The sequence below is a fragment of the Callithrix jacchus genome, chromosome 12 (genome assembly GCF_049354715.1).
Source record: "Callithrix jacchus isolate 240 chromosome 12, calJac240_pri, whole genome shotgun sequence".
Lineage (NCBI taxonomy): Eukaryota > Metazoa > Chordata > Mammalia > Primates > Cebidae > Callithrix > Callithrix jacchus.
Genome location: NC_133513.1, coordinates 30,588,227 through 30,616,099, shown reverse-complemented (window position 1 = coordinate 30,616,099; position 27,873 = coordinate 30,588,227). Strand labels below are relative to the sequence as shown.

General features: G+C 55.9%; 3 protein-coding genes across 8 annotated transcripts; 2 read left to right on the top strand and 1 right to left on the bottom strand.

The window, feature by feature from the left end:
- The first annotated feature begins 390 nt into the window (after positions 1 to 390).
- PRSS53 (serine protease 53) lies at positions 391 to 5,689 on the top strand. The gene is made up of 11 exons (XM_002756092.6): positions 391 to 480; positions 1,367 to 1,387; positions 1,494 to 1,656; positions 2,291 to 2,556; positions 2,678 to 2,832; positions 2,972 to 3,191; positions 3,892 to 4,042; positions 4,128 to 4,372; positions 4,449 to 4,594; positions 4,816 to 5,032; positions 5,336 to 5,689. The coding sequence occupies exons 1-11, from the start codon at positions 423 to 425 to the stop codon at positions 5,353 to 5,355; spliced, it is 1,662 nt and encodes a 553-aa protein (XP_002756138.2). The 5' UTR covers positions 391 to 422; the 3' UTR covers positions 5,356 to 5,689.
- ZNF646 (zinc finger protein 646) lies at positions 5,621 to 15,310 on the bottom strand. 6 transcript variants are annotated; one of them, XM_035267457.3, is made up of 3 exons: positions 14,476 to 15,310; positions 7,439 to 12,900; positions 5,621 to 6,178 (listed from the first exon to the last, which is right to left on the bottom strand). In XM_035267457.3, exons 2-3 carry the CDS (start codon positions 12,819 to 12,821, stop codon positions 6,057 to 6,059), a joined length of 5,505 nt encoding a protein of 1,834 aa, XP_035123348.1. In that variant the 5' UTR covers positions 12,822 to 12,900; positions 14,476 to 15,310; the 3' UTR covers positions 5,621 to 6,056. The 6 variants fall into 6 exon arrangements, with proteins under 6 accessions (XP_035123348.1, XP_035123347.1, XP_035123346.1 ...); XM_035267456.3 differs by having other exon boundaries at positions 14,346 to 14,689; XM_035267455.3 differs by having other exon boundaries at positions 14,387 to 14,689.
- ZNF668 (zinc finger protein 668) lies at positions 14,883 to 27,611 on the top strand. Its single transcript, XM_035267461.3, has 3 exons — positions 14,883 to 15,438; positions 24,346 to 25,014; positions 26,201 to 27,611. Exons 2-3 carry the CDS (start codon positions 24,368 to 24,370, stop codon positions 27,411 to 27,413), a joined length of 1,860 nt encoding a protein of 619 aa, XP_035123352.1. The 5' UTR covers positions 14,883 to 15,438; positions 24,346 to 24,367; the 3' UTR covers positions 27,414 to 27,611.
- Positions 27,612 to 27,873: the final 262 nt, after the last annotated feature.

The following is a 27,873-nucleotide window of genomic DNA, read 5'->3' as shown; positions in this document are numbered from 1 at the left end:
TGGTCTCGATCTCTTGACCTCGTGATCCACCCGCCTCGGCCTCCCAAAGTGCTGGGATTACAGGCTTGAGCCACCGCACCCGGCCCCCCAGGATGGTGCTTTCATGCTGGGAGTGAGCTCACCCCGTGCCAGGCTATCATCAAGGTGTTTTCCATTCAACAACTGAGTTTCTCTCTCTCAGGCTACTTAAGTAGTAAAGAAACAGATTTAAACCCAGACAGTCTGGCTCCACGGCCGAGGCCCAGAGAGGGGTGGTAATGAGCCCAGGGTCGCACAGCCACAGCCCCAGAGCTAGGAACTGCTGGCTAGGACAAGTAGACAGCTGACTCCTAGCCAACTGGGGGGTGGAGCAGAGGTGGAGCCAGGGAGACCCAGGTGGCCTCTGAGAGCAGAGCACAGGCAGCAGAGTGGCCCGGGGCAGCATGAAGTGGAGCTGGGGCCCAGCGCGGCTCATCGTGGGTGCCATGGTCCTCATGGAGGGTGAGCTACCATGTGTGGGGGCTCAGGGGCCACCTCTGCCCCAGCAGCCCCTGCTCCTTGGTGGGGGGACTACCTGTGTGTGACAGTCTGTTGGTGGGGATGGAACTCTGTGGGGCAGGGTATGTGGCCACCTGTGTCTACATAGGTGAGGTTTTCTCGGGCCAGCTAGTTTGCATCGACAGGGCCTGTGGTCTTATGTATGTGGTGCTGCCTGTGTGTGTCCTGTGCCCATCTCTGCCTTGAATGACCTCAGGCAAACTCTGGGTGCCTCTGGCTTCAGTTTCTCTTTCTTTTCATCCATCCTCTGGGCAGCCTGGCTCAGCTGTCTCACAGGGGTGCCTATGTGCCTGTATGCCTGTGAGTGGGGGGTGGCAGGCAGTGGCCCTCTCTCTGGCGGACTCTCAGGCAGTTTCTGGGAAGGTGGGGAAGACTGAGAGCAGGGATGAGGTATGTCTCCATTTCTTGGGGCCCTCCCCCCTTGGAAATGACGCAGGCCTCTAATCCTTCCTCTTAGGCCTCTGCTGCTGAGGGGACAATTAAGCTAATGCTCTCCATACACAGAGGCCACCTCCCTGACTCAGTGGTGGGGGCAGGCTTTGGGGGTTCTGAAGCCTGGAGGAGGTTTGGCCTACTCCCAGGTTGAACCCCAAGCCCTGGAGTGCTGAGCACAGCTGAAGGAGAATTAATTACTGAGTATGCACGCTGAATAGGTTCCAATAAAAGCTGTCTCGACCTCATATAAATATTTTCATTCTGGGAGGGGCTGGTGAGGTAATCACAGTCACAGGCAAGGACCCTGGGCCTGCCCCCCAGCCCATCCCCTCTCCTCCCCAAAGCTAGGCAGGCCTGGCGTCCCTGCGTCTCACCTGTGTCTCTCTCTTCCCAGGTCTTCAAGCCACTCAGCATGGTAAGGTCTGGGGACACGGGGTATGGGCCTTATTTGGGTCTGTGTTGGACCTGGGGTGAGGTCAGGACAGGGATCTGCTGTCAGTGTGACCCATCGCTTTTCACAGCCTGTGGACAGCGTGGCCCTGGCCCCCCTGAGCCTCAGGAGGGCAACACAGTTCCCGGCGAGTGGCCCTGGCAGGCCAGTGTGAGGAGGCAGGGAGTTCACATTTGCAGCGGCTCCCTGGTGGCAGATACCTGGGTCCTTACTGCTGCCCACTGCTTTGAAAAGTAAGTCATGGCTGGGGCCAGGCAGGATCTCTGGCTCTGGGGAGTGGACAATTTGTCCCAAGCCCCACAAGGCTAGTCCCTGACTCCAGAGTAATAATAAAATACTATTTACTGAGAATCTGACATGTACTGGGTACATATTATCGTTAATCGTAAAAACCACCTTTCATTGTAGAAGTTTTACAAATGAGAAAACGGAGGTGGCAAGGGAAGGACATAGCTTAAAGTCACAGACCGTGGCCGGGCAAAGTGACTTACACCTGTAATCCTAGCACTTTGGGAGGCCAAAGAGGGAGGATCACTTGAGCCCAAGAGTTCAAGACTAGCCTAGGCAACATAATGAGACCCTGTCTCTATAAAAAATATAAAATTATCCAGGCATGGTGGTGCACACCTGTAGTCCCAGCTACTCATGAGGCTGAGGTGGGAGGATCACTTGAGCCTGGGAGGTCAAGGTTTCCAGTGAGTCATGGTCATGCCACTGCACTATAGCCTAGGCAACAGGATGAGACCCCACCTCAAAAAGAGAAAGCCATGGACTGCTCTCTGCTATCATCCACCTACCTGTGGGATGTCCCATGGTGTCAGTGCCTCCTTGTACTCAGCAGCCTGGACCTTGTCCTTCCCCTTCCAGGGAGGCAGCAACAGAACTGAACTCCTGGTCGGTAGTCCTGGGTTCTCTGCGGCGTGAGGGACTCAGCCCCAGGGCCGAAGAGGTGGGGGTGGCTGCCCTGCAGTTGCCCAGGGCCTATAACCACTACAGCCAGGGTTCAGACCTGGCTCTGCTGCAGCTTGCCCACCCCACAACCCACACACCCCTCTGCCTGCCCCAGCCGTCCCATCGCTTCCCCTTTGGAACCTCCTGCTGGGCCACTGGCTGGGATCAGGACACCAGTGATGGTAAGCGCTGGACCAGACTGAAGCTCAGAGAGGCACTCTGCTTGCCCAAGGTCAGTCTTGGCTCCCACTGTCCTGGCTTCAGTCTCCCAGACTCCAGCCCTAGCCCTGTCTCTTTCACCAGCTCCTGGGACCCTACGGAACCTGCACCTGCGTCTCATCAGCCGCCCCACATGTAACTGTATCTATAACCAGCTGCACCAGCGGCACCTGTCCAACCCAGCCCGGCTCGGGATGCTGTGTGGGGGCCCCCAGCCTGGGGTGCAGGGGCCCTGTCAGGTTTGATGGGGAGCAGAGGAACAGAAGGGGAGGGGCCTGGGCGCTGGACTCACAGGGCTAGGGGAAAGGGCTGCAGTCAAGAGGGTGTCTGCCACAGTTGGCTCAGGCATCTGTCCTCGGCTCTGTTGCCTGGCTCCAGGGAGATTCCGGGGGCCCTGTGCTGTGCCTTGAGCCCGATGGACACTGGGTTCAGGCTGGCATCATCAGCTTTGCATCAAGCTGTGCCCAGGAGGATGCTCCCGTGCTGCTGACCAACGTGGCTGCTCACAGTTCCTGGCTGCAGGCTCGAGCTCAGGGGGCGGCCTTCCTGCCCCAGAGCCCAGAGACCCCGGAGATGAGTGATGAGGACAGCTGTGTAGGTACGAGCGGGGCATGTTGGGAGTGGGTAGAAGCCACTATGAAGCAAACCTCAGGACTAAAGAACCAGCACAGGCATCCACATCACCGAGCCAAATTAGGAGGCTTCTAAGATCTCTTTCATCCCCCAAGATGGAAAAGCCCCATTAGGGCTGAGAGGCACAGGCGTTTTAGAACTCTACAGGTTTGGAGTTCAGGTGAGAAGAGCAATCTCAGACCTTACTGGGGTTTTTGGGGGAGTGGCAAGCTTCCAGCAGGGACCCAGCAAGTCTGCACAGGGTAGGGCTTCCAGTCAGAATTCTGGCATTAAGTGACTGGCATGCAAATTGAATGCAAAATAATTCCTGGGATGGATATTATGTCTTAAGAGATATATAATGAGCCAGGAATATGGGAGCCAGGCCCAGCCTGGAGGGTACAGACGGGTGGGGCAGGGGAGTATGACAAGTAGGGGCATTCCAACGAGGCCAGGACGGGGTCCCATCAGACTGGCAGGGCTAAAAGCTCAGGCCCTGGCTTGTGAGTCCCAAGTCTGCCACTTGCTTGTAGTTAAAGAGCGAGGAAGTCACTTAACCTCTCTGGAACTTTGGTTAACTTCAGTAATGAGGCGAACAAAATTCAGCTTCAAAGGATATTGTGAGGATTTGACAGGAAGTGGGAAGCGCTTAGCAAGAAGTCAGATGAGGCACTCATCTGTTTCAGCCTGTGGATCCTTGAGGACAGCAGGTCCCCAGGCAGGAGTACCCTCCCCATGGCCCTGGGATGCCAGGCTGATGTACCAGGGGCAGCTGGCCTGTGGCGGAGCCCTGGTGTCAGAGGAGGTGGTGCTGACTGCTGCCCACTGCTTCATCGGGTGAGTCCTGGGTCCCTCTCCAGTATGCCCCCTGCCCCTGCTAGCAGCCCTGTCACCCAGTGCCATCCACGCTGCCTCTACACAGGCGCCAGGCCCCAGAGGAATGGAGCGTAGGGCTGGGGACCGGACCAGAGGAATGGGGCCTGAAGCAGCTCACCCTGCACGGGGCCTACACCCACCCTGAGGGGGGCTATGACGTGGCCCTCCTGCTGCTGGCCCAGCCTGTGACACTGGGCGCCAGCCTACGGCCCCTCTGCCTGCCCTATGCCGACCACCACCTGCCTGATGGGGAGCGTGGCTGGGTCCTGGGACGGGCCCGCCCAGAAGCAGGTAGGTGAGTGCAGGACCAGGGCTGCTGTCCGTTCCGCCTGCAGGCTGGGGCAGACAGCTTTCCCTTGCTCCACAGACATCAGCTACCCCCAGACAGTGCCCGTAACCCTCCTGGGGCCTAGGGCCTGCAGCCGGCTGCATACAGCTCCTGGGGGCGATGGCAGCCCCATTCTGCCAGGGATGGTGTGTACCAGTGCTGTGGGTGAGCTGCCCAGCTGTGAGGTGAGCCCAGGCCCCAACACCTTGCCCAATAGGCCTCTGGCACCCCCCCGTCACCCTTGTTCTCAAGAACAGACTTTCCAGGCTTGGCCTCTGGCCCCGCCCCCCACCTGTAACTAGGCCTTTTTGCCAATTAGCCCCAAATAGCCAGAGCCTCCCTAGCCCCCTCTGGCATCCTGCACAGCTGCCTATAAGAAGTCACCCAGTGTCACCTGACCTGACAGGGCCTGTCTGGGACACCACTGGTGCATGAGGTGAGGGGCACATGGTTCCTGGTCGGGCTGCACAGCTTCGGAGATGCTTGCCAAGGCCCCGCCAGGCCGGCGGTCTTCACTGCGCTCCCTGCCTACGAGGACTGGGTCAGCAGTTTGGACTGGCAGGTCTACTTCGCCGAGGAGCCAGAGCCCGAGACTGAGACTGGAAGCTGCCTGGCCAACATGAGTATGTGGCCCTGGGGCCTCCTGCCAAACCCCGTCTCTCCAGAACCCTTCTCTCTCCAGCGAGGGGGCGTGCCATTCTGACCCAGTCTAGCTGCCCTGGGTGGGTGGAACAACAGGCAGACCCATTTGATTCACTCTGGTTCTTTGTCATCGTGTGACTTGGAGCAGGTCACTCAACCGCTTTAGCCTCAGTATTCTCATCTGTCATGGCGGCCAAGACAGACCCTGTTCCTTGGAGGAACAGGGAGCAAGGGAGCAAAGCCATGAGGATGAGGACAACCCTACCCTCCTTCCTTCCCCACAGGCCAACCAGCCAGCTGCTGACAGGGGACCCAGCCATTCTGAGGATGAGAGAACATAGGAAGGGAACTGGCATCACTGCCCTGCCCTCCCCACCCCACCATGTGTGATTCCAGGCACAGGGCAGGCCCAGAAGCCCAGCAGCTGTGAGAAAGACCACAGGTGCCAAATCCCCACCCTGCAGGACAGAGGTGTCTATGGACGCTCCCATGCCCAGCTCTGCTCTGACGCAGGCATCCCAGCTTTCCTCCTCCTTCACCCTCTCAGATACAATCACGCCAGCCACGTGTTTTGAAAATTTCTTTTTTTAGGGGGCAGCAATTTTCCCTTTTTTAAACTTAAATAAATTGTTACAAAATAGACTTTAGAAAATAAGTTACAAATTGTAGCAAAAGGCTCCCTTCCACAGGCAACTTTCCCACCTGTGGGGCTCTGCATCCGCCTCTCCCTGGTGTTGCAATCTGGCTGGTGAGAGTGGCCCGGCATCTCAGCAGAGGCTGGCACTGGGAAGAGCATGGTGACAAGGCTGGGAGAAGGAGGTCCTTCAAGGACAGGGATGCAAGGAACACCCCACCCTTCCTTGAGAAAGAAGCCAGATCTGGGTCCACTTTGCAAGGGGAGAGAAGAGATGGGGATGCCCAAACTACTCCTGAGAAAACGTGGAGATCAAGCCCCTCCCTGCACGTGCCCCCTCCCCCAGATTCTGATCTTTGGAGACTTGAAGTTCAGAGGGAGAAGCTGAGGTCTGCAGGCCACTGGGGTGAAGGGTCCAGGAGTGGGGTGGCGGGGTTGGGTGGAGGGGGCAATGTCAAGTCCCCTCTGCCCGTCGCTGGTGCCATTGGGGTTCCTGGAGAGAGAGAGAGGAGGTCACCGACTGAGGGGCAGACCCCACACAGCATGTACCCACCTCCCAACCCTGCAGGCCATTCCCCCACCCCTGGCCCAAGAGGCCCAGATGAGAACAGGGATTCTAGGCCTCCTAATTATTTTCCTAGCCCTGGTGAACTGGCTTTTCGCTCATATCCCTTGAGGTCATGAGAAATCTTCTATCCTTAAAGCTATTCCTTCAGCTGTCAGGTGACTCCCACCCACCCTCCACTATGACAAGGGCCCACCATCTCAGGACCACCCACCCTCAGGGGTCACTAGACGGAACAGGTTCACCTCTACTAAAGGAAGGAGAGGGCAGCCCAGGGCCTGCTGAGGGAACTGGCCGCCCCACTCCCCAGCAGCCGCAGCCTGCAGCATTGCTGGGTGGAGGCGATTCCCCACGGAGATGCCCTCTGATCAGGGATGTGACACAGGCTAATGACTGTTGTTGCTGCAGCTGGGCCTGAACTTCAAGGAAACAATTATCTGTGACTCAGTCCTCCAGTTAAAGGCGTGCAGAGGGTGTCGGGGTGCACAGGTGGAAAAGGTGGTTTGGTTGGATCCTGAAAAGACGTTGGCAGCAGAGGGAAAAGGGGCTGAATAAAGGTTAGAAAAGCAATGGAACAACACTGACAGGGAAGGACCAGAGGTCTAGTTTCCAATAAGAGAGAAGCAGCAGAGACAACGCACAGAGAAAGAGGGACAGGGAGTAGGGTGCCAACCAGTGACCCAGTTTCCATAGCCAAGTCAGCAGGGGAGCCATGAAGCCCATGCCCCATCCCTCGTTCCCTAGCACCCGGCCTGCTCTAGGAGAACGGAACCTAGACCATACCAATGGCTTCCTCTTTTTCTCTGGAAATCATTACTGGCTGACTCAGGAGGGTTTCCAGATGCAGCAGCCAGGGGGCACCCAGTGACCTTCCCCCAAACACAAAGCCCATTCCTCTCTGGCTACAGTGTAATGGCAGAGCCCAGCAGCAGCTTCAGCCCAACCATGCACTGCCCAACCCACCCTGCTATTTGTTACACCTGACCTGGGGGTGCTCAGTTCAGCATATTCTCAAACTAGTTCACTCACCCCATAGCCAAGCCCCCACCCTCCTTAGAATCCCTGGGACTCCTTCCTCTCACTCCTTGCTCCCCCATCTGCTCTGGGGCCGGATTTCACCCTCCACCATGTGCCCACCTCCTCCTGGGACCCTTCAGTCCTCCACCCAAGCCCTTCATGCCCCCGTACCAGAGCCGGCCACTGTCCACTCCTCCTGGTGCTGCTGCTGGTGCTGCATGAAGCTGATTCGGCGGCGGAAGTGGCGGGGACAACGGGGGCAGGTGAAAGGCCCCTCCCGAGGTGCGTGGACCCGCCCATGGCCCTCCAGCCGGGCAGCTGTCCGGAAGGCCTTGCCACAGATGCTGCAGCAGTGGCGCTTGGGGTCCGTGTGAGTCCTGCTGTGGTTCTTAAGAGACAGCAGGTTGGGGAGAAGTTTGGGGCAAAGGGAGCAGGGGTATAGCCCCGTGGTGTGGGCCTTCTGGTGGTTCAGCAGGCTGCCGGCATGGCGGTAGGAGCGCCCGCACTGGGCACAGCGGAAGGGCCGCTCCTTATCTTCAGCTGCCGCGGACATCACTGCTTGTCCTCCCCTGGCTGTCTCTGCACTCTCTCCTGGGCCTCTGGGGGTTTCTGATGGGGCCTCCCGGGCTTTCCCTTGACTAGGGAGGCCCACCTCGTCCTCCCAAGTCCCTGCTTTGGGATCTCTGGCCTCCTCCATTTGGGCTGGCACCTGGCTGTGGCCCCGGGTATGAGCCTGCAGGTGGCTGGCCAGTTCATGGTAGGATTCAAAAGCCTTGCCACAGTCAGGGCAGACAGAGGTCTGGGCATCTATGTGGTTGTGACTGTGGCTCTTAGTGGCCATAGGAGTCAAGATCTCCTTGGAGCAGAGCAGGCAATAGTGTCGGTCTGTCTTGTGGGTATTGTGGTTCAAGAGGCCGCCAGACTGGCAGTAAATCTTGCCGCACTGGCTGCAAGAGAAAGAGTGGCTCCCTGGCTGCAGCTGAGAGCTGTTGTTCCAGCTATCCATATGACTCAGACTAGGTCCATTGAGCTGGCGGTCACCAGCATGGCAAGGACTCCTGGGAACACTGTCCTCTGGCTCCTCTGGCCTGGTGAGGAATTGCGGAACCCAGCCTCCACTGTGGTTCCCGAGTCCCCCACCTCCTGGGCACCCACCTGCCTTCTCTGTGCCCCAGGACAGTGACTCTGGGGCTTCTGAGCCTGCTGCCCTGAGGGGGCTCTGACTGCACTCCCCTGGTCTCGGGACTCCATCCTCCAGCTGGGGCACTGGCTCAGTACCACCCAACCGGGCCTCTAGTCCTGGGTCACCAGCCAGGCTCGCCTCACTGCCCACTGTGCCATCCGGGCCTCCCTGGGCATTGGCTGGCTCCCCTTCTTTCTCCTCCTCATGCTCCCGCAGGTGCCGCTCCAAAGATCCCCGGCCAGGGAAGCCACGGCCACAGAGGGCGCAACGCACAGCTGAGCGCCTGGACCGCCCCGCCCGCCGCCTCCGATTCTCTGAGTGCAGCCTCTGATGGTCCTTCAGAGCCATGCGGTTGGAGTAGGTCTTGGGGCAGGTGGGGCAGCTGTACTGGCCCGTCTCGTGGCTGCGCCGGTGGTTCAGGAGGCTGCCAGCATGGCGATAGGTCCGCCCACACTGCCCACAGCGGAAGGGCCGATCTTCTCGAGTCGGTTTTCGGGTGCCACCACCCCCACGCCGCTCCATGTGAACTCGCTGGTGGCTGGCCAGCTGTTTCCGCAGGCGGAAGGCCTTCCCACACTCACTGCAGCGGAAACGTCGGGGATCTGCATGGATACGCCGGTGGTTCTTGAGGGACATGAGGTTTGAGAAACCCTTGGAACAGGCCTGACAGCCAAAGTGGCCGGTCTGGTGGCTCTGCCGGTGGTTGATGAGGCTGCCAGCATGCTTGTAGGAACGGCCACACACCTCACAGCTGAAGGGCCGCTCAGAGCTGGCCTCAGTCTGACAGCCCTTCTCAGCAGTCTCTAGCCTGGGCTCTATCTCCTCCCCCTTCACAGTGGTCTCCTCCCACACCTCTTCTTTCACCCTCGCCACTTCCTCCAGGGGCTCCACTTTAAGTTCTTCCTGGAGCTTCTCTACTTCTGCCTGCCCCAGCTCCTCCTCTGCCATGTGCTGGGGCTCACTGCTACCTCCTGCCTCTGGGATGGGCCCAACCTGGGGCTCAGTGCTGCCTCCTGCCTCTGGGATGGACCCAACCTGGGGCTCAGAGCCTTTGCAGCGAGGGTGGTTCCGCAGATGATTACGGTAGGCAGCCAGGTTGGGGTAGCAGCGGGAGCAGACAGGGCAGAGAAAGTCTCCGGTCTGGTGGATCTTGCGGTGGTTCACCAGGCTGCCCCCATGGCGATAGGTCTTGCCACATTGGTTGCAGCGAAAGGGGCGGGGCTGAGCCTCCAGCAAATTTTCCCCACTCTGCATGCAAAGGCTGTCTCCCAAGGGGGTGCCTGCTCCCTCTTCAGACTTGGCATCTCCACCCTCTCCAGAGACAGAAGTCACTATGTCCCCCAAGACACTGTCCATGACCATCTCTGTGGCATCACCTGCTGTTCCCAAAGGGCTGGGAGCCTTGTCTACTGTAGTCCCAGAACTCTGACTTTGGTGGTGGCGCTCCAGGCTCCCCAGGTCATCGTAGGTCTGACCACAGCAGCCACAGATGTGCCCATACCCTGCACCGTCCAGCGCTTCCACCTCCCGCTGCAGTTGATTCAGCAGCTCTGCTTCCGAGAGCTGCAGTGGCGGGCTGCGGGCGGGGGCTGCCTCTGCCGCTCCTTCCTCTTCTCCCTCCTCCTCTGAGCCCTCAGTCATGCCAGAGGAGCTATGGGCCTGGCGCCGGTGAAGCCTGTAGCCAGCACGCCCAGGGAAGATCATGCCACAGAGGCAGCAGAGGAAAGGCTGTGCTGAGGTCGCCTCCCCCGGCCTGTGGTTCTGGAAATGGCTTCGGAGGGCAGGCAGAGAGTCAAACTCCTTTGGGCAGAGGGAGCACTGATAGATGCCGGGTGGGTGGCAGGGCCTGTGGCTCAGCAGGCCAGTGGCATGGGGGAAAGAATGCCCACAATCAGAGCATGTGTGAGCAGCCTCAGCCTCCCAGCCAGTGACAGCATCAGCAGAGTGGGAAGAGGAGTTGGGCTGACCAGTGGCTGGCTTCTGGTCTTCATCCACCATGGTGACATCATCGCAGAAGCGAGTCCCACCACCTTCCTCACCTCCTGGGATGTCCAAGTTGTCAAGGAAACTGGCATCCTTCCTTTCCAGCCCTTCCCCAGTGCCTCTGCTCTCTTTATCACCCTGGAAATGGGTCTCAGCCTCCTTCTCAAGCCCACATTTGTCCCCTTCAGATTCAGCTAGCAAACAATCCCCATCACTTTCCAGGATGCCTTCAGCCCCGTGAGAACTTTTCTCTAAAGGATCTTGGGGAGAGGCCAGGCCTTCATTGTCTTCCGGCTCCTGGATCCAGCTCCCTGCTGCCGGGAGTTTGGCTTCTCTTCCACCACTGGCACCGCCAGCCCGCTTCCGATGCCGCCGGCTCCGCCGCCGACTATGGCGGCGCAAGTGGTTCTTCATGGCTGCCATGGTATGGAAGTGCTTGGCACAGGCCCCGCAACTGAAGTCCCCTGTCTGGTGAGTCTGCCTGTGGTTGATAAGGCTGCCGGAGTGGCGATAGCTCTTTCCACAGTCTCGGCAGGCAAAAGCCCGAGGAGGCGACACCGTGGTCTCTGTCCTGCTATTTTCCTTTTCGCCTACCACATGAGTCAGGCCATGACGTTCAAGGCTCTCAGGGTCTTCAAAGAGTAGCCCACAGATGCTACAGATCTGTGCTGCTGTCCTGACTGCTGCTGGGGTGATATCTGTGGCCTCTTCTTCATGTTTGCACACGTCCCCCTGATCTGTGTGCAGAGCTGCCTCTGCCTCCACTGGGTCGGATGGGAGTTCCACCTTGAGGTGGCTGGGGGCACCCTTGGCCCCAGGGTCTGCACTTCGGCGAGCAGCCTTGCAATGTACTCGCACATGGTTGCGCAGGGCCATGAGATTGGGGTACTTGCGGGGACAGAGAGAACACTGGTACTCTCCAGTCCGATGGCTGTGGCGATGGTTCACCAGGCTCCCTCGGTGGCGGTAAGCACGACCACACTCACTGCACTTATAGGGCCGATGGTCCAGGGTGGTGGTGGGGTCCTCTTCCTCTTTGTGGGTGGCCTCGGCCAGCAGCTGGGGAGCTGGCGGCACTGATGGCTGCCCGTTTTCCCCAACTCCGTGCCGGGGCCTGTGATGAGCCCGCACGTGGTTTTTGAGGGCAGCCGCATTGAATAGCTGCTTAGAACAGAGTGAGCAGGGATAGACACCCGTCTGGTGGCTCTTTCGATGGTTGATGAGGCTCCCAGCATGGCGGTAAGTACGGCCACAGTCCCCACAGCGGAAAGGCCGGTATTCCTCCAGGCCATTGTCCTCCAGCTCCCCAGAGGTACTGAGCTCTGCAGAGCCATTCAGCATCTGTGCACTGGGCAGCTGGTCCTGGCTGCTCTCGTCTGTGTGCCCATTGGTGGTGAGCATCCCTTTCTCCTCCCAGGGTGGCTCCTGCCTTTCACCCTCATGGGACTGCTGGTGTTCCAGCAGCTCACGGGGGAGCCGGAAGGCACGGGGGCAGTGGGGACAATGGTAAGGCCGATACTGGGCATGGAGTCTAGAGTGGTTCTTCAGAGCCATGAGGTTCGAGAACTCCTTAAAGCAGATGGCACAGGGGTAGATGCCCAGCGTGTGGCTCTGGCGGTGGTTGGTGAGGCTCCCGGCGTGCTTGTAGGTCTTGCCACACTGACTACACTTGTACCGCCGCTCCTCCTCCGCAGGAGGGGACTGGCTAGGCTCTTGGCCCCCTGTGAAGTTCACTACTGATTCAGCCAGATACTGTTCCAAGTTGCTAAGGAGGCTGCTGGCTGGGGTGGGGAGGGGAGGGGCCCTGGCAGAGTTGGTAGAGGGCCCCCAGCCGTCTGTACCATCCTCAGGACCTGGCTGGCCTGCCCAGCCTTCTCTTTGTCTGGTGGGTAGATCTTCCCGAGTACCTGAAGCTGCCCTGGGATCAGGTACAGATTCACAGTCAGGTGTCTCTTCGGTATGTTTTGTCTGGTTTTCCCAGCCTTCACCAGAGCCAAGCCTTTGGCCCCAAGTGTCAGTGGACACCATCTCACGCTGGAGGCGTGGAGTGGCTTCCTTGGAGCGTGTGGGCCTGTGCCTGCGGCGACCCTCAGGAGCATGAGTCCTCATGTGGCTCTTGAGAGCCATGGGATTGGTGAAGTCCTTGCCACAGGTGGTACAGGGGAAAAGGCCAGTCTCATGGGTCCGACGATGGTTGACCAGGCTCCCAGGGTGACGGTAGCCCCGCCCACACTGCTGACAGCGGTAGGGCCGAGGGATGCTGTCAGCCTCCTCACAGTCCTGGTTGGGAGATGGATGGAGCAGTTCTCGGTGCCGTGACAGCTCTGCGAGGCTGGGAAAGTGGCGATGACAGTCCGAACAGCTGAGTGAGGGGGGTGCGTCCTCCATAGGGCAACGTGGCAGAAACCTGGAGGTTCAGAAGGAGTAGACAGGTGGCAGCACCTTCCTCTGGTGGAGGGGCCGAGGCCTAGGAAGAGGGGGCAGTAGTCAAAAGGAGGGCCTGAATTAACTTTGTTTCTTGGTTCTACTAGTAACAAGTTTACCTGAGGTCACCAAGAGGTTCCCCAAGCATCCATGCCCAGGAATCTGCTTCTACTAGATCCCATCTGCACCCTCATTTAAGGCCTCCCTGTGCACAAGCCCCTTAAATATAGGAGCTCCCCTACGCTTAAGTTATCCCTACAGGTATAGCGAAGGAAATTAAAGTTGAGAGGGATGCAACCTACTTCTGATCACAGACCTATTATCACGTTCTTCAGACCAGACTCAAAAGGCATTACTTGTCCTTTAACCCTCTGCTCCCTACAATCCTTAGACAAAAACTTTGTGACATCTTAAAAGAACACCAGAACCTTCTCTAAGCCTTTCAATAAGAGAAGTCCAAACCTTCCTCCTTCAAATCTCAGCTAAACAGAGTAGTCGAGAAGCGCTGAAAAAGCAGCTTCTTTCCTCCAGTTAACAACTGAGGACCTGAGAGGAGAGGTTAGAGGCCTCCTTCAGGAACAAGGCTGGCTTGTTCGCCCACTTCCCTGAGTCCTTTCGGTGTCACTAGGTCTCTTTTCCAAAAGACTCTCTTAGCTGGGCCAGGCATGGTGGCTCACGCCTATAATCACAGCACTTTGGGAGGCCAACGCAGGCAGATCACCTGAGGTCAGGAGTTAGAGACCAGCCTGCCCAACATGCTGAAACCCTGTCCCGACGAAAAATACAAAAATTACCCAGGCATGGTGGTGGGAGCCTGTAATCCTAGCTACTCTGGATGAGGTTGGAGAATTGCTTGAACCTGGGAGGCAGACGTTGCAGTGAGCTGAAATCAAGCCACTGCACTCCAGCCTGGGCGACAAAGCAAAACTCCATCTCAAAAAAGAAAAACCAAAAAAACCCCAAAGACTCTCTTAGCTACTTCCTTTATCTACTGTCCTTGAACCCAACTATCTTCCATTTGGGGAATAACGTCAATATGAGGTTGGAATGTCACTTCATCGCATCCCTTTTCTTTCCCATGCCTCCTGATCTTAACCTCACCAGTCTTTCTCATTTTTATCTTATGCCTCCTCTCTCAATACTGATGACAGCAACTCATGCAGAGTATTATAGTATCATGTGCCAGGCACTGTGCTAAGTATATTCATTGTGTTACCCAATCCTCAAAACACATTGCAATGTCTGCTATCCTAGTTCACGTAAGAGCAAACCCACTGAGGCCGTCTTCATCCCAAAGCCCTTGCTCCTTCATGCCTCGTACGTCCTCTTGTCCTTCGCTAACTCTGACTCTTCTTCCCGTGGGACCCCAATAAAACTGTCTCCAACCCTAAACCCCTTCACTGAATCTGCCTCCCGAATTCTCACCTCACAAAGCCCCTTTGCTCAAAAGTCCCCTCCCCTAGTCAACCACCAATGAAGTCCTCTGACCTCACTCATCTCCTCTGCCAATTTCCTCTCAGGACGCCTACCTCGCACCGGCGGCCCCCTCTCCTTCCCGCCGCGGGCGCGTCCGTTGGGGACCGCGAACGGGAGCGCGCCTGCGCACTGGGACCCTTACCCTAACTGTAGCCGCGCGCCCCAAGGGGTGGCTGGGCTGGGGAGGGGGGCTCTCGCGCTCCCACACGGGCACACTCAGCCAGGGCTCCCTGGAGGCGGGAGAGGAGGGAAAGAGAGAAAGGAGAAGGGGGGAAGAGGAAGGAGGTGGAGAAAAGAGGGCGCAGCTGGCACAAGCCAGGAGTCTACCCCCAGCTCTGCGGACACTTCCTATTGTTACTAGGAAACAGGAAGTGTCCTTAGGTGCAAAAGCTTCCCCGCGAAACTTCCGTTTCAGGAGCGCTACTATCCCGCCTCCAAGCCGCCGTTTTGCAGACACACTTCCGGCGCTGTGTTCTAGCTCTGCACGGCTGACTCCGCCCACGTAGGTCTTTGCGCGCTACGTTAGCCACACTTCCGGCAAGAGCGCCTAGAATCGTTCCGGTGCATATTGAATAGGCGAAGAAGAGGAAGAAAAAGATTCTGCAGCCCTGGCCACAGTACTTTGGTGACACTTTTGTGGGGCTCCCTGGAAGACCTTTCCCAAGGCAGATGGGGAAAGCTTCATGAAATCCACTCCTTGCTATTAAAGGAAATATTCTGGAATATAAGCGGACTTATGTTCTGCAGAGCTTGAGCATGGCCTCTTGGTCTTCCCATCTTCTTGTTCTTGAAGACATTGCTGGTGACCTGTCCCCAAACTACTACCAGGCCTGCGTATACCGTCAGCCTGCCCGGCATCCCCTTGTCTCAGCACCCACGGAGATCTCTTGCAAGATGCTTATCCGCCGCCATAGACTGGAGGTTCCCGAGGAACTTTCCCTTCCTTCCTAGCTGGGGAAGGTCCCTCACTTCCGCTCGCTGGGCCACCGGCCCCGCCTCCCCGCCCCCCGCTGGGTCCTAGCGCCAGCCGCTCTTTGGCAGGGTCCGGGCTCCGTCAGTGCGAGGAGCCGCGCCGTCACCACGGAGGCAGGCTAAGTCTCATCAGGTAGGAAACGCCGGCGGAAAGCTGCGATGGCCCGGGGCAGCTCCCGCCTGGCCCCGATCTGAGCTGGTCTCAGTTTCCCTGCGGGCGCCGAGGGCGGGCTGGGTTGGCCCGGCCCGAGCAGCGCGGGCGGGGCGGGCGGTGAGCGGCCCAGGACGAGCTGCAGGCCCAGTAGGTCCTAGAACCCGCCGGCTGTCTCCGCGGTTCGGGGACGCGGAAGCCCTGGCTCGGCCCGCGCGGCTGCCGGCCCGGCATGGTGCGAGCCCGGGGGTCCTAGAGCCCGCCATGTTGTGGGCTTTTGTTCCGGCAGCGCGGGCCGCGTAGCGAGGTCCCCGGCGCCGGAGGTCCCCTCCCCGGCCGAGGCCCGGGCCACCCCTCCCGCGGTCCTAGAGAACGCCATCTTGCAAGCCTTTGTCCTGAATTCAGCCCTCCGTCCATTCATTTGTTCATCCCCTCATCCTTCGTTCAGTCCTTGTCACGTCCTCGGAGGCTACGTTTTCCGAGGCTCATAACGAGACACGTCAGCCCGGGGTCCTGCCCCTGCAGGGGCTTGCCTGGCTGGTAGGGGCGCCACGAACCAGCGTGGAGCTAGGAGCTCGGGGTTTCTGCAGCTCTCGGCTCCTCAGCGCGCTTCGTAGGCCCCTCCGCCCTTCAAACTCCCACACACTTCAGGGACCCCATTTTATTGATGAGGAAACAGGCCCAGAGCGGCGTGGGGCCCTTACCTCTGCTGCCATTAAGTATTCCTGAGGGCACTGGGGAAGGGGGTTCTTGAAGAATGTAAAGGGGCTTTCCCATTGGAGAAGACAGGCAAGGGCTCCCGAGCCCAGGAAACTGCATCTAGAGGTGGGGTGGTTGAGAATTGTGGCTGGAGATTCAGTCGCTGTCGGGAAGAGGACTCTCGTTGGAGCCGAGTTTGGAAAAGTAGGTTGGGATCAGGTTGTGAACTGGCCGGGTTGGAGGCCAAGGAGATGATTAGCGCTCACTTCGGCTGGGTTCATCCGCTCACCAGATCACTCCTGGCCGTGAGGCCTGTTTGATGACTACTTGTTTATAGACGGGAAGATTGAGGTGCCTCCTTTTTCTCCTCATCCCTGCCCCAGGTTCCTAGCCTAGGATTTTTGGAATTTGAATCTCTGCGTCCCTGGTGAGACAGGCAGAACTTCATCCCCTTCCTAAGCCAGTAGTGAGGCAAAGCAAGGTTCCATCACCACGACAGGGAGCCCACTGTGGGATATTGAGGCCATAGTTGGACCTGTGGACTTAGAAAGGTGGAATAATTCAGTTAATAAACAGTTATTGATGGACATTCTCACAAAATCAAAGATGGAATAATTCAGTTAATAAACAGTTATTGATGGACATTCTCACAAATTCCCACTGCAGAGGAGGCAGAGGCCACAGACCTGGGTTCAAATTTCATCTGAGGTTAATTCCTTCCATTTGTTTTGGGGCACCACACAGGGTCTGGGTGTAGAGAATGCAGATGATAGTTTTCCTAGCTCTTTGCCAGCCTGGACTCTGGTGCTGGAGATGGAGAAATAACAGCCAAACCATAAGATGTGTAATGCCAGCAAAGCAATAGTCAGGACTAAGAGAGTAGGTGTTTGGGATTTGAACACTGGCTGAGACCATGACTAGTTAGCTTGTTTCTTTGTGCTGTCACTTCTCATAAGGTAGCTAATCCTGTTGGACCAGGGCCATACGCTTATGACCTTAGTCAACCTTAATTCCTTGAAGGCCTTATCTCCAAATATAGTCACAATGAGAGTTAGAATTTCAGTATATGAATGGACAGGGAACACAGACATTCGCTCATAAGGGACTTGTAGACAGCTACAAGTAATTGGCTTGAGTAGTTGGGTATTATACACAAAATGCTTAGAATGATACTTTGCCCATGTTAAGCTCGCAAGGATTATTGTCCAGATGACACCATAAAGGTAATTAGAGAGGAAGGGGCTGGTCACTGTGGCTCACACCTGTAATCAAAGCACTTTGGAAAACGAAAGTGGAGGATCACCTGAAACCAGGAGCTCCTGAGACCAGTGTGGGCAGCATAGTGACACCTCCATCTCTACATACAAAGAATTTTTAATAAATTAGCCAGGTGTGGTGGTGGGTGCCTATAGTCCTAGCTACTCAGGAGGATTACTTGAGTGCAGGAGTTTGAGGCTGCAGTGAGCTATATGATTGAGCCACTGCAGAGATCACTCCAGGGTAACACAGTGAGACCCTATCTCTAAAATTAAAAATGAAAATAAAGGCCGGGCGTGGTGGCTCACGCCTGTAATCCCAGCATTTTGGGAGGCCGAGGCAGGCGGGTCACTTGATGTCAAGAGTTCGAGACCAGCCTGGCCAATATGGCAAAACCCTGTCCCTACTAAAAATACAAAAGTTTGCCAGGTGTGGTGGCATGTAATCCCAGCTAATTAGGAGGCTGAGGCTGGAGAATCACTTGAACCCAGGAGGCAGAGGTTGCACTCCAGCCTGGGCAACAAAGGCATTCTCTAAATAAATAAATAAAAATAGGCTGGGTTTAGTGGCTCACGCCTGTAATCCCAGCAGTCTGGGAGGCCAAGGTAGTAGATCACCTGAGGTCAGCAGTTCAAGACCAGCCTGGCCAACATGGTGAAACCTTGTCTCTACTAAAAATATAAAAAATTAGCCCAGCATGGTGGTGGACACCTGCAATTCCAGCTACTCAGGAAGCTGAGGCAGGAGAATCTCTTGAACCTGAGAGACAGAGGTTGTAGTGAACCAACATTGCTTCATTGCACTCCATTCTGGGCAACAAGAGCAAAAGAGCAAAACTCTATCTCAAAAAAAAAAAAAAAAATAGATAAGTAAATAAAAATAAAAACAGTTTTTAAAAAGTAAAGAGGGTTGGGCATGGTGGCTCATGCCTGTAATCCCAGCACTTTAGGAGGCCAAGGCGGGCAGATCAGTTGAAGTCAGGAGTTCAAGACCAGCCTGGCCAACATAGTGAAATCCCATCTCTGCTAAAAATACAAAAATGAGCCGGATATGGTGGCGGGCACCTATAATCCCAGTTACTCAGGAGGCTGAGACAGGAGAATCACTTGAACCCAGAAGGTGGAGGTTGCAGTGAGCAGAGATCACATCATTGCACTCCAGCCCAGGTGGCAGAGCAAGACTCCATCTCAAAAAAATAATAAAATAGGAGTGGATAGGGATTAGTAGGGGTAAACATAGAATTAAGAAAGGTAGTCATTCAGTGCTCCTTGGATGGTTAAAAAAAAGAAAATTTAAAATATTATAAAGAGGGGAAAAAAGGAAAGGTGGTCAAAAAAGCTCCTTTTGAGGAGCTGAGATCCAAATGAAACCAAAAAGACAGCTACACAAAGATCCTGGGGCAACAGTAGTTCAGACAGGGAACTGCTACTGCCACGGCCACGGGATGGGAAGGAATTTGGCTCTTTGAGGTGAGGAAAGGGGCCCAGTGGACCCGGGAGAGGAGTGGGAGGTGAGGTAGGCAGGATTTTGTGTATGTGTGTGTATTTTTAATAGAGATGGGTTTTCGCCATGTTGGCCAGGCTGGTGTCCAACTCCTGGCCTCAAGTGATCTTGAGAATTTAGATGTTTTGGGGCTATGCTGGTCATGGTAAAGATACTGCTCTTTTTCCTGGGAGCAGTGGGAAGTCTCATGATTCAACCTGGAGATAATGGAGACTGGCTGAGAGAGTCCTGCCCAGGATCCTGGAGGCTTGGGTGCCAGTCTGGCTCCTTGACCAGCTGTGTGTCCTTGTGCATGTTTTTTCCCTTGTGGGGACCTTAATCTCAATATCTGAAAAAAAGATGTAGTAAACATTTAAAATGCTCCTCTCCTAGAAGCTTGTGAAGACCTAAGGATGTGTGTTTGGTTCTTAAGTATTGGTTGGGCCAGGCATGGTGGCTCATACCTGTAATCCCAGCACTTTGGGAGGCTGAGGTGGGAGGATCACCTGAGCCCAGGAGTTCTAGGTCAGCCCAGTCAACATAGCAAGACTTCATCTCTACTAAAAATAAAAAAATAGCAGGCAGGCATGTGGCTTACGCCTGTAATCCCAGCACTTTGGGAGGCCAAGGAGGGTGGATCACCTGAGGTCAGGAGTGTGAGACCAGCCTGACTAACATGGAGAAACCCTGTCTCTACTAAAAATACAAAAAATTAGCTGGGCATGGCGGTGCATGCTTGTAATCCCAGCTATTCAGGAGGCTGAGGTGGGAGAATCGCTTGAACCTAGGAGGCAGAGGTTGTGGTGAGCCGAGATCTAGATGGCGCCATTGCACTCTAGCCTGGGCAACAGGAGTGAAACTTTGTCTCAGAAAAAAAAAAAGCCAGGCATGGTGGTGCATGCCTGTAGTCCCAACTACTTGGGAGGCTGAAGCGGGAGGATTACTTGAGTCTGGGAAGTCAAGGCTGCAGTGAGCCATGATTGCACCACACTGCATTCCAGCCTAAGTGACAGAGTGAGACCCTGTTTGAAAACCAAATGAACGAATGAATGTATTGGCTGGAATGATCCAGAGTGTATTTAAAATGGAGATTCTTGAGGACTACCTAAAGCTCTTACGAATTAAAAAACAAAATCTCTGTAATGATGGGATGTTAGACAGATTCCTAGCCTGCCTAACTTCTTTGTGGAGCTGGGTGCATGCTGAGACCAACCTGGCACTCCCCTGCCTTTTCCCTTGGGAAGTGCCATAGAAGGAGAGATTGGCCTCTCCAGCTACTTGGTGTCTGACTCACAGAGAGGGAGGCTGAGACCCGGAGCTGGCAAGAGGCAGTAGAGGGGCCAGAGCTCAGAACCAATGGGCCAAGCCCTGTGAGAGGGAAGCAGAGACATAAAGGGTGCCAGCCAGGGCCTCAAGGCAGTTCTGCAAGGATGAGAGAAGACACGGGTACAACCTGAGCTCAGGCTTCTAGTCACTGCAGGGCTGGCCGAGGCAGCAGACAAGGGTGGGAGACCCCAGACCACCCAGCAACAGACCAGCTACTTAAGGCAAGTTGAACACCTGGACTGAAGTCCCAGCTGCTTAAACTCTTGGAACCTCAATTTGTTCATCTGTAAAGTGGGGACAAGAATCCCTATCTCAGGAAGTTATAAGACATTAAATTAGGCCAGGCGTGGTGGCTCACACCTGTAATGCCAGCACTTTGGGAGGCTGAGGTGGGCGAATCACGAGGTCAGGAGATCGAGCCCATCCTGGCCAACATGGTGAAACCCCATCTCTACTAAAAAATGCAAAAAAATTAGCTGGGCCTGGTGGTGCACCCCTGTAGTCCCAGCTACTCAGGAGGCTGAGGCAGGAGAATTGCTTGAACCCAGGAGGCAGAGATTGCAGTGAGCCAAGATCTCACCACTGCACTCCAGTCTGGGCGACAGTACAAGATTCCATCTCAAAACAAAAAAAGACATTAAATTAAATAAGTTAGCACACCTAGCAACCTGTCTGACTCTGAGAAGACTCTGATAATTGAAGACGGTAATTATTTTTGACTCATTAATACCTCACCCAACCCTGTCAGGTAAGTACTATCATTACCTCTGTTTTTCAGATGAGAAAACGGAGGCTCTAAGACATGCAGTAAATTACACAAGGTCACATCAGCTGAGAAGTGATAGAGGCAAAATTTGAAGCCAGAGAGTTTGGCTTCAGGGACTAAGCACTTAACACAATACTGAACCGTTTCTCTGGACCTCGGTTCCCTTATCTGTGAAAAGGGAATAATACTCCGGCTAATACAAAATTAGCCAGGTGTGGTGGTGCACGCCTGTAATCCCAGCTACTCGGGAGGCTGAGGCAGGAGAATTGCTTGAATCCAGGAGGCGGGGTTTTCGGTGAGCTGAGATCGCGCCACTGCACTCCAGCCTGGGCGACAAGAGCAAAACTCCATCTCAAAAAAAAAAAAAGAAGAAAAGGGAATAATAGAACTTTCCTCATGGGGTTGCCAGGAAGGGTAAGTGAGCTAATACATGTAAGGAATTTAGGATACTACTTGGTATTTGGCAAGTGTTCAGTAAATGTGAGCTAGCTTTTTTTTTTTTGAGAAGGGGTCTTGCTTTTGTCAGGGTGGAGTGCAGTGGCATGATCTCGGCTCACTGCAACCTAAATCTCCCTGGGCTCAAGCATTCCTCCTACCTTGGCCTTCTGAGTAGCTGGGAGTGTAGGCATGTACCACCATGCCTGGCTCATTTTTGTATTTTTTGTAGAGATGGAATCTTTCTATATTGCCCAGGCTGGTCTCGAACTCCTGGGTTCAAGTGATCCACCCCCCTTGGTCTCCCAAAGTGCTCGAATTACAGATGTGAGCCACTGAACCTGGCACGAGCTATGATTTTTATTAAGGAGGAACTTTATCAGGCCAACTTTCCAGAAACCGTATGGATGCGAGGTAGTGAGTACCTCATCCAGAAATAGGGAGGGATCCCTTGAAAACTGTAGGAAGAATTCAAATCATCAGGAAGGCTAGAATTCAAACGCTTTAACTCACCTTCAAGCTCCAGACAGGGTCTTGCCTTGTCTCCCAGGCTGGAGTGCAGTGGTACAGCCTTGAACTCTTGGGCTCAAGCAGTCCTATCACCCCGGCCTCCCAGTAGGCAGGACTGCAGGCACATGCCACCACACCTGGCTAATTTTATTTTATTTTATTTTGAGATGGAGTTGCTCTGTCACCCAGGCTGGAGTGCAGTGGCATGATCTTGGCTCATTGCAGCCTCTGCCTCCCAGGTTCAAGCAATTCCCTGCCTCAGTCTCCTGAGCAGCTGGGATTACAGGTGCCCACCACTACGCCAGGCTAATTTTTGTATTTTTAGTAGAGATGGGTTTTTACCATCTTGGCCAGGCTGGTCTTGAACTCCTGACCTCATGATCCACACGCCTTGGCCTCCCAAAGTGCTGGGATTACAAGCATGAGCCACCGTGCCTGGCCCCACATCTGGCTTTTATTTTTAGTAGAGATGGGGTTTTGCTAGGTTGCCCAGGCTGGAGTGCAGTGGTATGACCACAGTTTACTGCGGCCTCGAACTCCTGGGTTCAAAGGATCCTCCTGCCTCAGCCTTCCACATAGCTGGGACTTCAAGCACATGCCACCACACGTGGCTAAGTGCCAGGATTTAGTGGGAAAAGTGAAATAAGCTGAGAATAGAATGCAGTTTTGTGGGATTGGGGCCAAACCCAAAGGGGAGATGCTTGAGGAGCCTCCTGGAGGAAGTGGGGCTCCGATGAAGGACTTGTCATATTTGGAACAAGCAGGAAGGACCTGGGGACTTGCATGGTGTGGTGGAAGCCATGGAAAGTTGTTGAGCAGGGAACAAGAAACATCATGCAGTACTTTTGGGAGAAGACCAAGATCGGCTGCATGGCGTTGGGGAGGGAGGGCAGCATGCAGGACTGAGGCCGGGCCTTCAGGCAGAAGGGTGCTGACTCTAAGGATGTGGCCTTTGCTGTGCATCAGGGGCTCTTGTGTTCTCCCTGGGTCAGCCAGGCAAGCTGCTTCTCCCACCCATTCCTGGCATAAGGGGCCCTGAGTCTCTGTATTTCCCCCAGCACTTTCCTGGCTCATCTCACTTCCTTCGTCCTCCTCAACCTCAGTGTCATAAACTTAGAAGCCACCAACACCTAAGATGTCCAGATGAGGAAACAGGCCTATAAACAACACTCATTTCACTGAGGTCTTATAGTAATCCACAGTACTGGGAGTAGAACGTAGGCCTCCTAGCCTCTGGGCACACCTGCCTCCCTGCAGCCCCCACTCCTCAGCCCCCTTCCTTCAGCAGCAGCTGCTGAGCACTCACTCCTTAAGTGGATCTGCCATAATCCTCTTCTCTTCATCCCCCAGGGAGGATGAGCTGGTGTTAAGACTAATTCAGCCGTTAATCCTGTTTCCTCCCAACCATGATCCCCAGGAGCAGCTGGGTGGAGGGTGTCTGGGTTCTGGAGCAGAAAGTAGGGATCTCAGCTACAGCTGGTATCCCAAGAGGCGTTAGATCAGATACATCAGTTATGACTCAGAAACGGGCTTCTAGCTGCTAGCGATGGCTCAGGCTGCCTTGAGAGTGATTCTCCTTTACCAGAGTTTTGGGAATAGGCCAACAGGGATTCCAGAGCAGAGTGGACCAGATTCCAGTCTGGGGCGGAGGCCCCATACAAGTGTGCAAGGCCAGAATTCTGTATGAATAGTTGCTGTCTCTGAGCTAACCATCCAGAGGAGAAAAGAAAACACAGATGCTGGATGCCTGTCACTTCCAGACAGTGCCAGCTACCAGATTTGGCCCATCGGCTCAGCCCTTTTCTGGTCCCAGGTCTGTCTTCCCTGGGCACTTGGAGATTTTCAGGCCAGGCCCACGTCTGGGTACCTTCTGCATCTGCAGCTCACATAGGACACTTCATCCTGGCATAGTTCTTGGATACTAAGCTGAAGAAGGAAGATGGTGAGACAGATGGAACCTGGGCCTCTGGGAATCCCACTGTTTGGAAAAGCCCAGAGGTTGAGGAGGGAAGTGTAGGTGAACCTTTTGTGACCCCCGCCCCCCCTCCTTTTTTTTTTTAACTTTTTATTGGATTTTAGGTTTTGGGGTACATGAGCAGAGCATGCAAGACAGTTGCGTAGGTACGCACATGGCAGTGTGCTTTGCTTTGCTTCTCCCCTTCACCCACATTTGGCATTTCTTCCCAGGCTATCCCTCCCCCCACTCCTTTCTTAGTGGCTCTTGCTGTCACCTGGCCCAACTCCTTTTTCAAAGAGCACATCAGGGAGGAAACGAACACAGGGTGTCAGAGCCAGGAATGCTGGGCAGGGAGGCTGTGGGGGTTCCGAGGTGAGAAATGCAAATGAGACAGGGTTCTCTCTCAGGCCGTGAGGCAAAAGTATGTGGCTTTGGTCTAACTTTGCTTCTCTTGCAGAGAAACCCTGTTCACCAAGGCCATGGAAGTGGAGGCTGCAGAGGCCCGGTCCCCAGCCCCGGGCTATAAGCGCTCCGGCCGCCGCTACAAGTGCCTGTCCTGTACCAAGACATTTCCAAATGCGCCCAGGGCAGCGCGCCACGCTGCCACACATGGGCCAGCAGACTGCTCTGAGGAGGTGGCCGAGGTGAAGCCAAAGCCGGAGACAGAAGCCAAGGCAGAGGAAGCCAGTGGGGACAAGGTGTCAGGCTCTGTGGCTAAGCCTAGGCCCTATGCGTGCCCGCTGTGCCCCAAGGCCTACAAGACAGCACCCGAGCTGCGCAGCCATGGGCGCAGCCACACAGGGGAGAAGCCCTTTCCGTGCCCTGAGTGCGGCCGTCGCTTCATGCAGCCCGTGTGCCTCCGTGTGCACCTGGCCTCACACGCTGGCGAGCTGCCCTTCCGCTGCGCACACTGCCCCAAGGCCTATGGCGCGCTCTCCAAGCTCAAGATCCACCAGCGCGGCCACACAGGCGAGCGGCCCTACGCCTGCGCCGACTGCGGCAAGAGCTTCGCTGACCCTTCAGTGTTCCGCAAGCACCGGCGCACTCACGCTGGCCTGCGGCCCTACAGCTGTGAGCGCTGCGGCAAAGCCTACGCAGAGCTCAAGGATCTCCGCAACCATGAGCGGTGAGAGTGCCTTCCGGGATGGGCAACAGCGCTGGGGCAGCCCATGGGGCCTGGGGTTGAGTCTCAGGATAAAGTGAGCCAATGGGAAGGTGGACAAGGCAGATCCAAGGGGAGGGACTGGGCATGTAGGAGAAATTGGTGCTCCTGATTGGGCAGAGATGGGGCAGGGAGTGGGGCTTACCACCTTGAGGTGGAGCCTTGATAAGGGTTGGGACAGATTGGCCTTCCTTCCAGGCCAGCTGGAAAGGGGGCATGGTTTGGAGTTGAGCAGTTCGCATGGTCTCTGCTGGAGACCAGGAGGTGTGAGTGGGGCCTGGTCTGTCTAGGTCTTTTTTTTCTCAGCCTCTACATTAAGGACGCGTGTCTAGGCAGGGCATGGTAGCTCACGCCTGTAATTCCAGCACTTGTGGAGGCTGAGGCAAGAGGACTGCTTGAGCCCAAGAGTTCAAGACCAGCCTGGGCAACATAGCAAGCCTCGCCTCTATAAAAATTAAAAAATTAACCGAGCGTGGGGATGTGCACTTCTGAAAGTCCCGGGAACACGGGAGGCTAAGGTGGGAGGACGGCTTGAGCCCAGGAGGTCGATACTGCAGTGAGCCATGATCAGGCCACTGCATTCCAGCCTGAGGAACAGGTGAGAAAAAAAGGCGGGGGACACATATCTTGGTTTGCTGTTGTTGTTATTTTGTTGTTGTTGTTTTTGAGAGGGAGTCTCACTCTGTTGCCCAGGCTGGAGTGCAGTGGCGCAATCTCGGCTCACTGCAACCTCCACCTCCTGGGTTCAAGCGATTTTCCTGCCTCATCCTCCCGAGTAGCTGGTATTAGAGGCGCGTGCCACCACGCCCAGCTAATTTTTTGTATTTTTAGTAGAGATGGGTTTCATCATGTTAGCTAGAATGGTCTCAATCTCCTGAGCTCTCAGTCACCTGTCTCGGCCTCCCAAAGTGCTAGGATTACAGGCCTGAGCCATATCTTGGTCTTTAATGTGCGGAAACGGGTCTTTGGAGTAGAGACACCCAGCCAGCCTGAAGGCTCTTTTCTCTGGGGAGGCAGCCATGTGGCTTTTAGGGGATTAGACGTAGGCACCCACGGATGTTTGGGGAACCTCTAAAGTACAGCCCAGACAGGCAGCGAAGCCAGGTTATGGGTCTGTCGCCTTCATGCCAGGTCCTCCACACCCCCGCAGGTCTCACACCGGGGAGCGCCCCTTCCTCTGCTCCGAGTGTGGAAAGAGCTTCTCCCGCTCCTCCTCGCTCACGTGCCACCAGCGCATCCATGCAGCGCAGAAGCCCTACCGCTGCCCAGCCTGCGGCAAGGGCTTTACACAGCTTAGTTCCTACCAGAGCCACGAGCGCACACACTCGGGGGAGAAGCCCTTCCTGTGCCCGCGCTGCGGCCGCATGTTCTCCGACCCCTCTAGCTTCCGGCGCCACCAGCGCGCGCATGAGGGGGTGAAGCCATACCACTGCGAGAAATGCGGCAAGGACTTCCGGCAGCCGGCGGACCTGGCCATGCACCGGCGTGTGCACACAGGTGACCGGCCGTTCAAGTGCCTGCAGTGTGACAAGACATTTGTGGCTTCCTGGGACCTCAAGCGGCACGCACTGGTGCACTCTGGCCAGCGGCCCTTCCGCTGCGAGGAGTGCGGGCGAGCCTTCGCCGAGCGTGCCAGCCTCACGAAGCACAGCCGGGTGCACTCGGGGGAGCGCCCCTTCCACTGTAATGCGTGCGGGAAATCCTTTGTGGTGTCCTCGAGCCTGAGGAAGCATGAGCGGACCCATCGAAGCAGTGAGGCCGTGGGGGCGCCTCCTGCACAGGAGCTGGTGGTGGGGTTGGCGCTGCCTGTGGGCGTGGCAGGTGAGGGCTCTGCCACCCCGGCATCAGGGGTGGGGCTAGGGGACCCTCCAGCAGGGCTGCTAGGGCTGCCTCCGGAGTCAGGTGGTGTGATGGCCACACAGTGGCAGGTGGTGGGCATGACGGTGGAGCATGTGGAATGCCAAGATGCTGGTGTCCGGGAGGCTCCTGGTTCCTTGGAAGGGGCAGGCGAGGTGGGGGGTGAGGAGGCTGATGAGAAGCCCCCCCAGTTTGTGTGCCGAGAGTGCAAGGAGACCTTCTCCACGATGACGCTGCTGCGTCGGCACGAGCGCTCACACCCGGAGCTCCGACCCTTTCCCTGCACCCAGTGCGGCAAGAGCTTCTCAGACCGGGCTGGGCTACGCAAACACAGCCGCACTCACAGCTCAGTGCGCCCCTACACCTGCCCCCATTGTCCCAAGGCCTTCTTGAGTGCCAGCGACCTACGCAAGCACGAACGCACTCACCCTGTGCCCATGAGAACCCCCACACCCCTGGAGCCCCTGGTGGCTTTGCTAGGAATGCCTGAAGAGGGGTCAGCCTAAAGCCCATGCCCCCTACCAAGCACCACACTCTGGGAGCCAAGCGCCATCGGGGGCTTCCTGTACCTCCTTTGCATCCCTACCCCTCAGCAACTAGCTCACCTGTCGCCCAGCTAAAAGAGCTGGGACAGTGGAGGCTGGTAGCAGCTGAGACGTGACTGTCTAGGAGTAACACTCATTAAAGCTTTCGTTTTGGCACCAGGTCGTCTTCTGTGTTCTGGTTGTGGGTGAGTGGGAGGGAGTTTGGGCATCAGATGACGTTCAGCAGAGACCCCTGGAACCACAGATTTGAAACTAGAAGGGTCTTTGGATGCAGTTTCCCAAAGCATGTTTCAGGATGTCTTGTGACAAAAGGTTCCATGGGCAGGTAAGAAAGGAAATTCCTGGCTGGGAGCAGTGGCTCATGCCTGTAATCCCAGCACTTTGGGAGGCTGGGGTGGGCAGATCACAAAGTCCAAGAGAT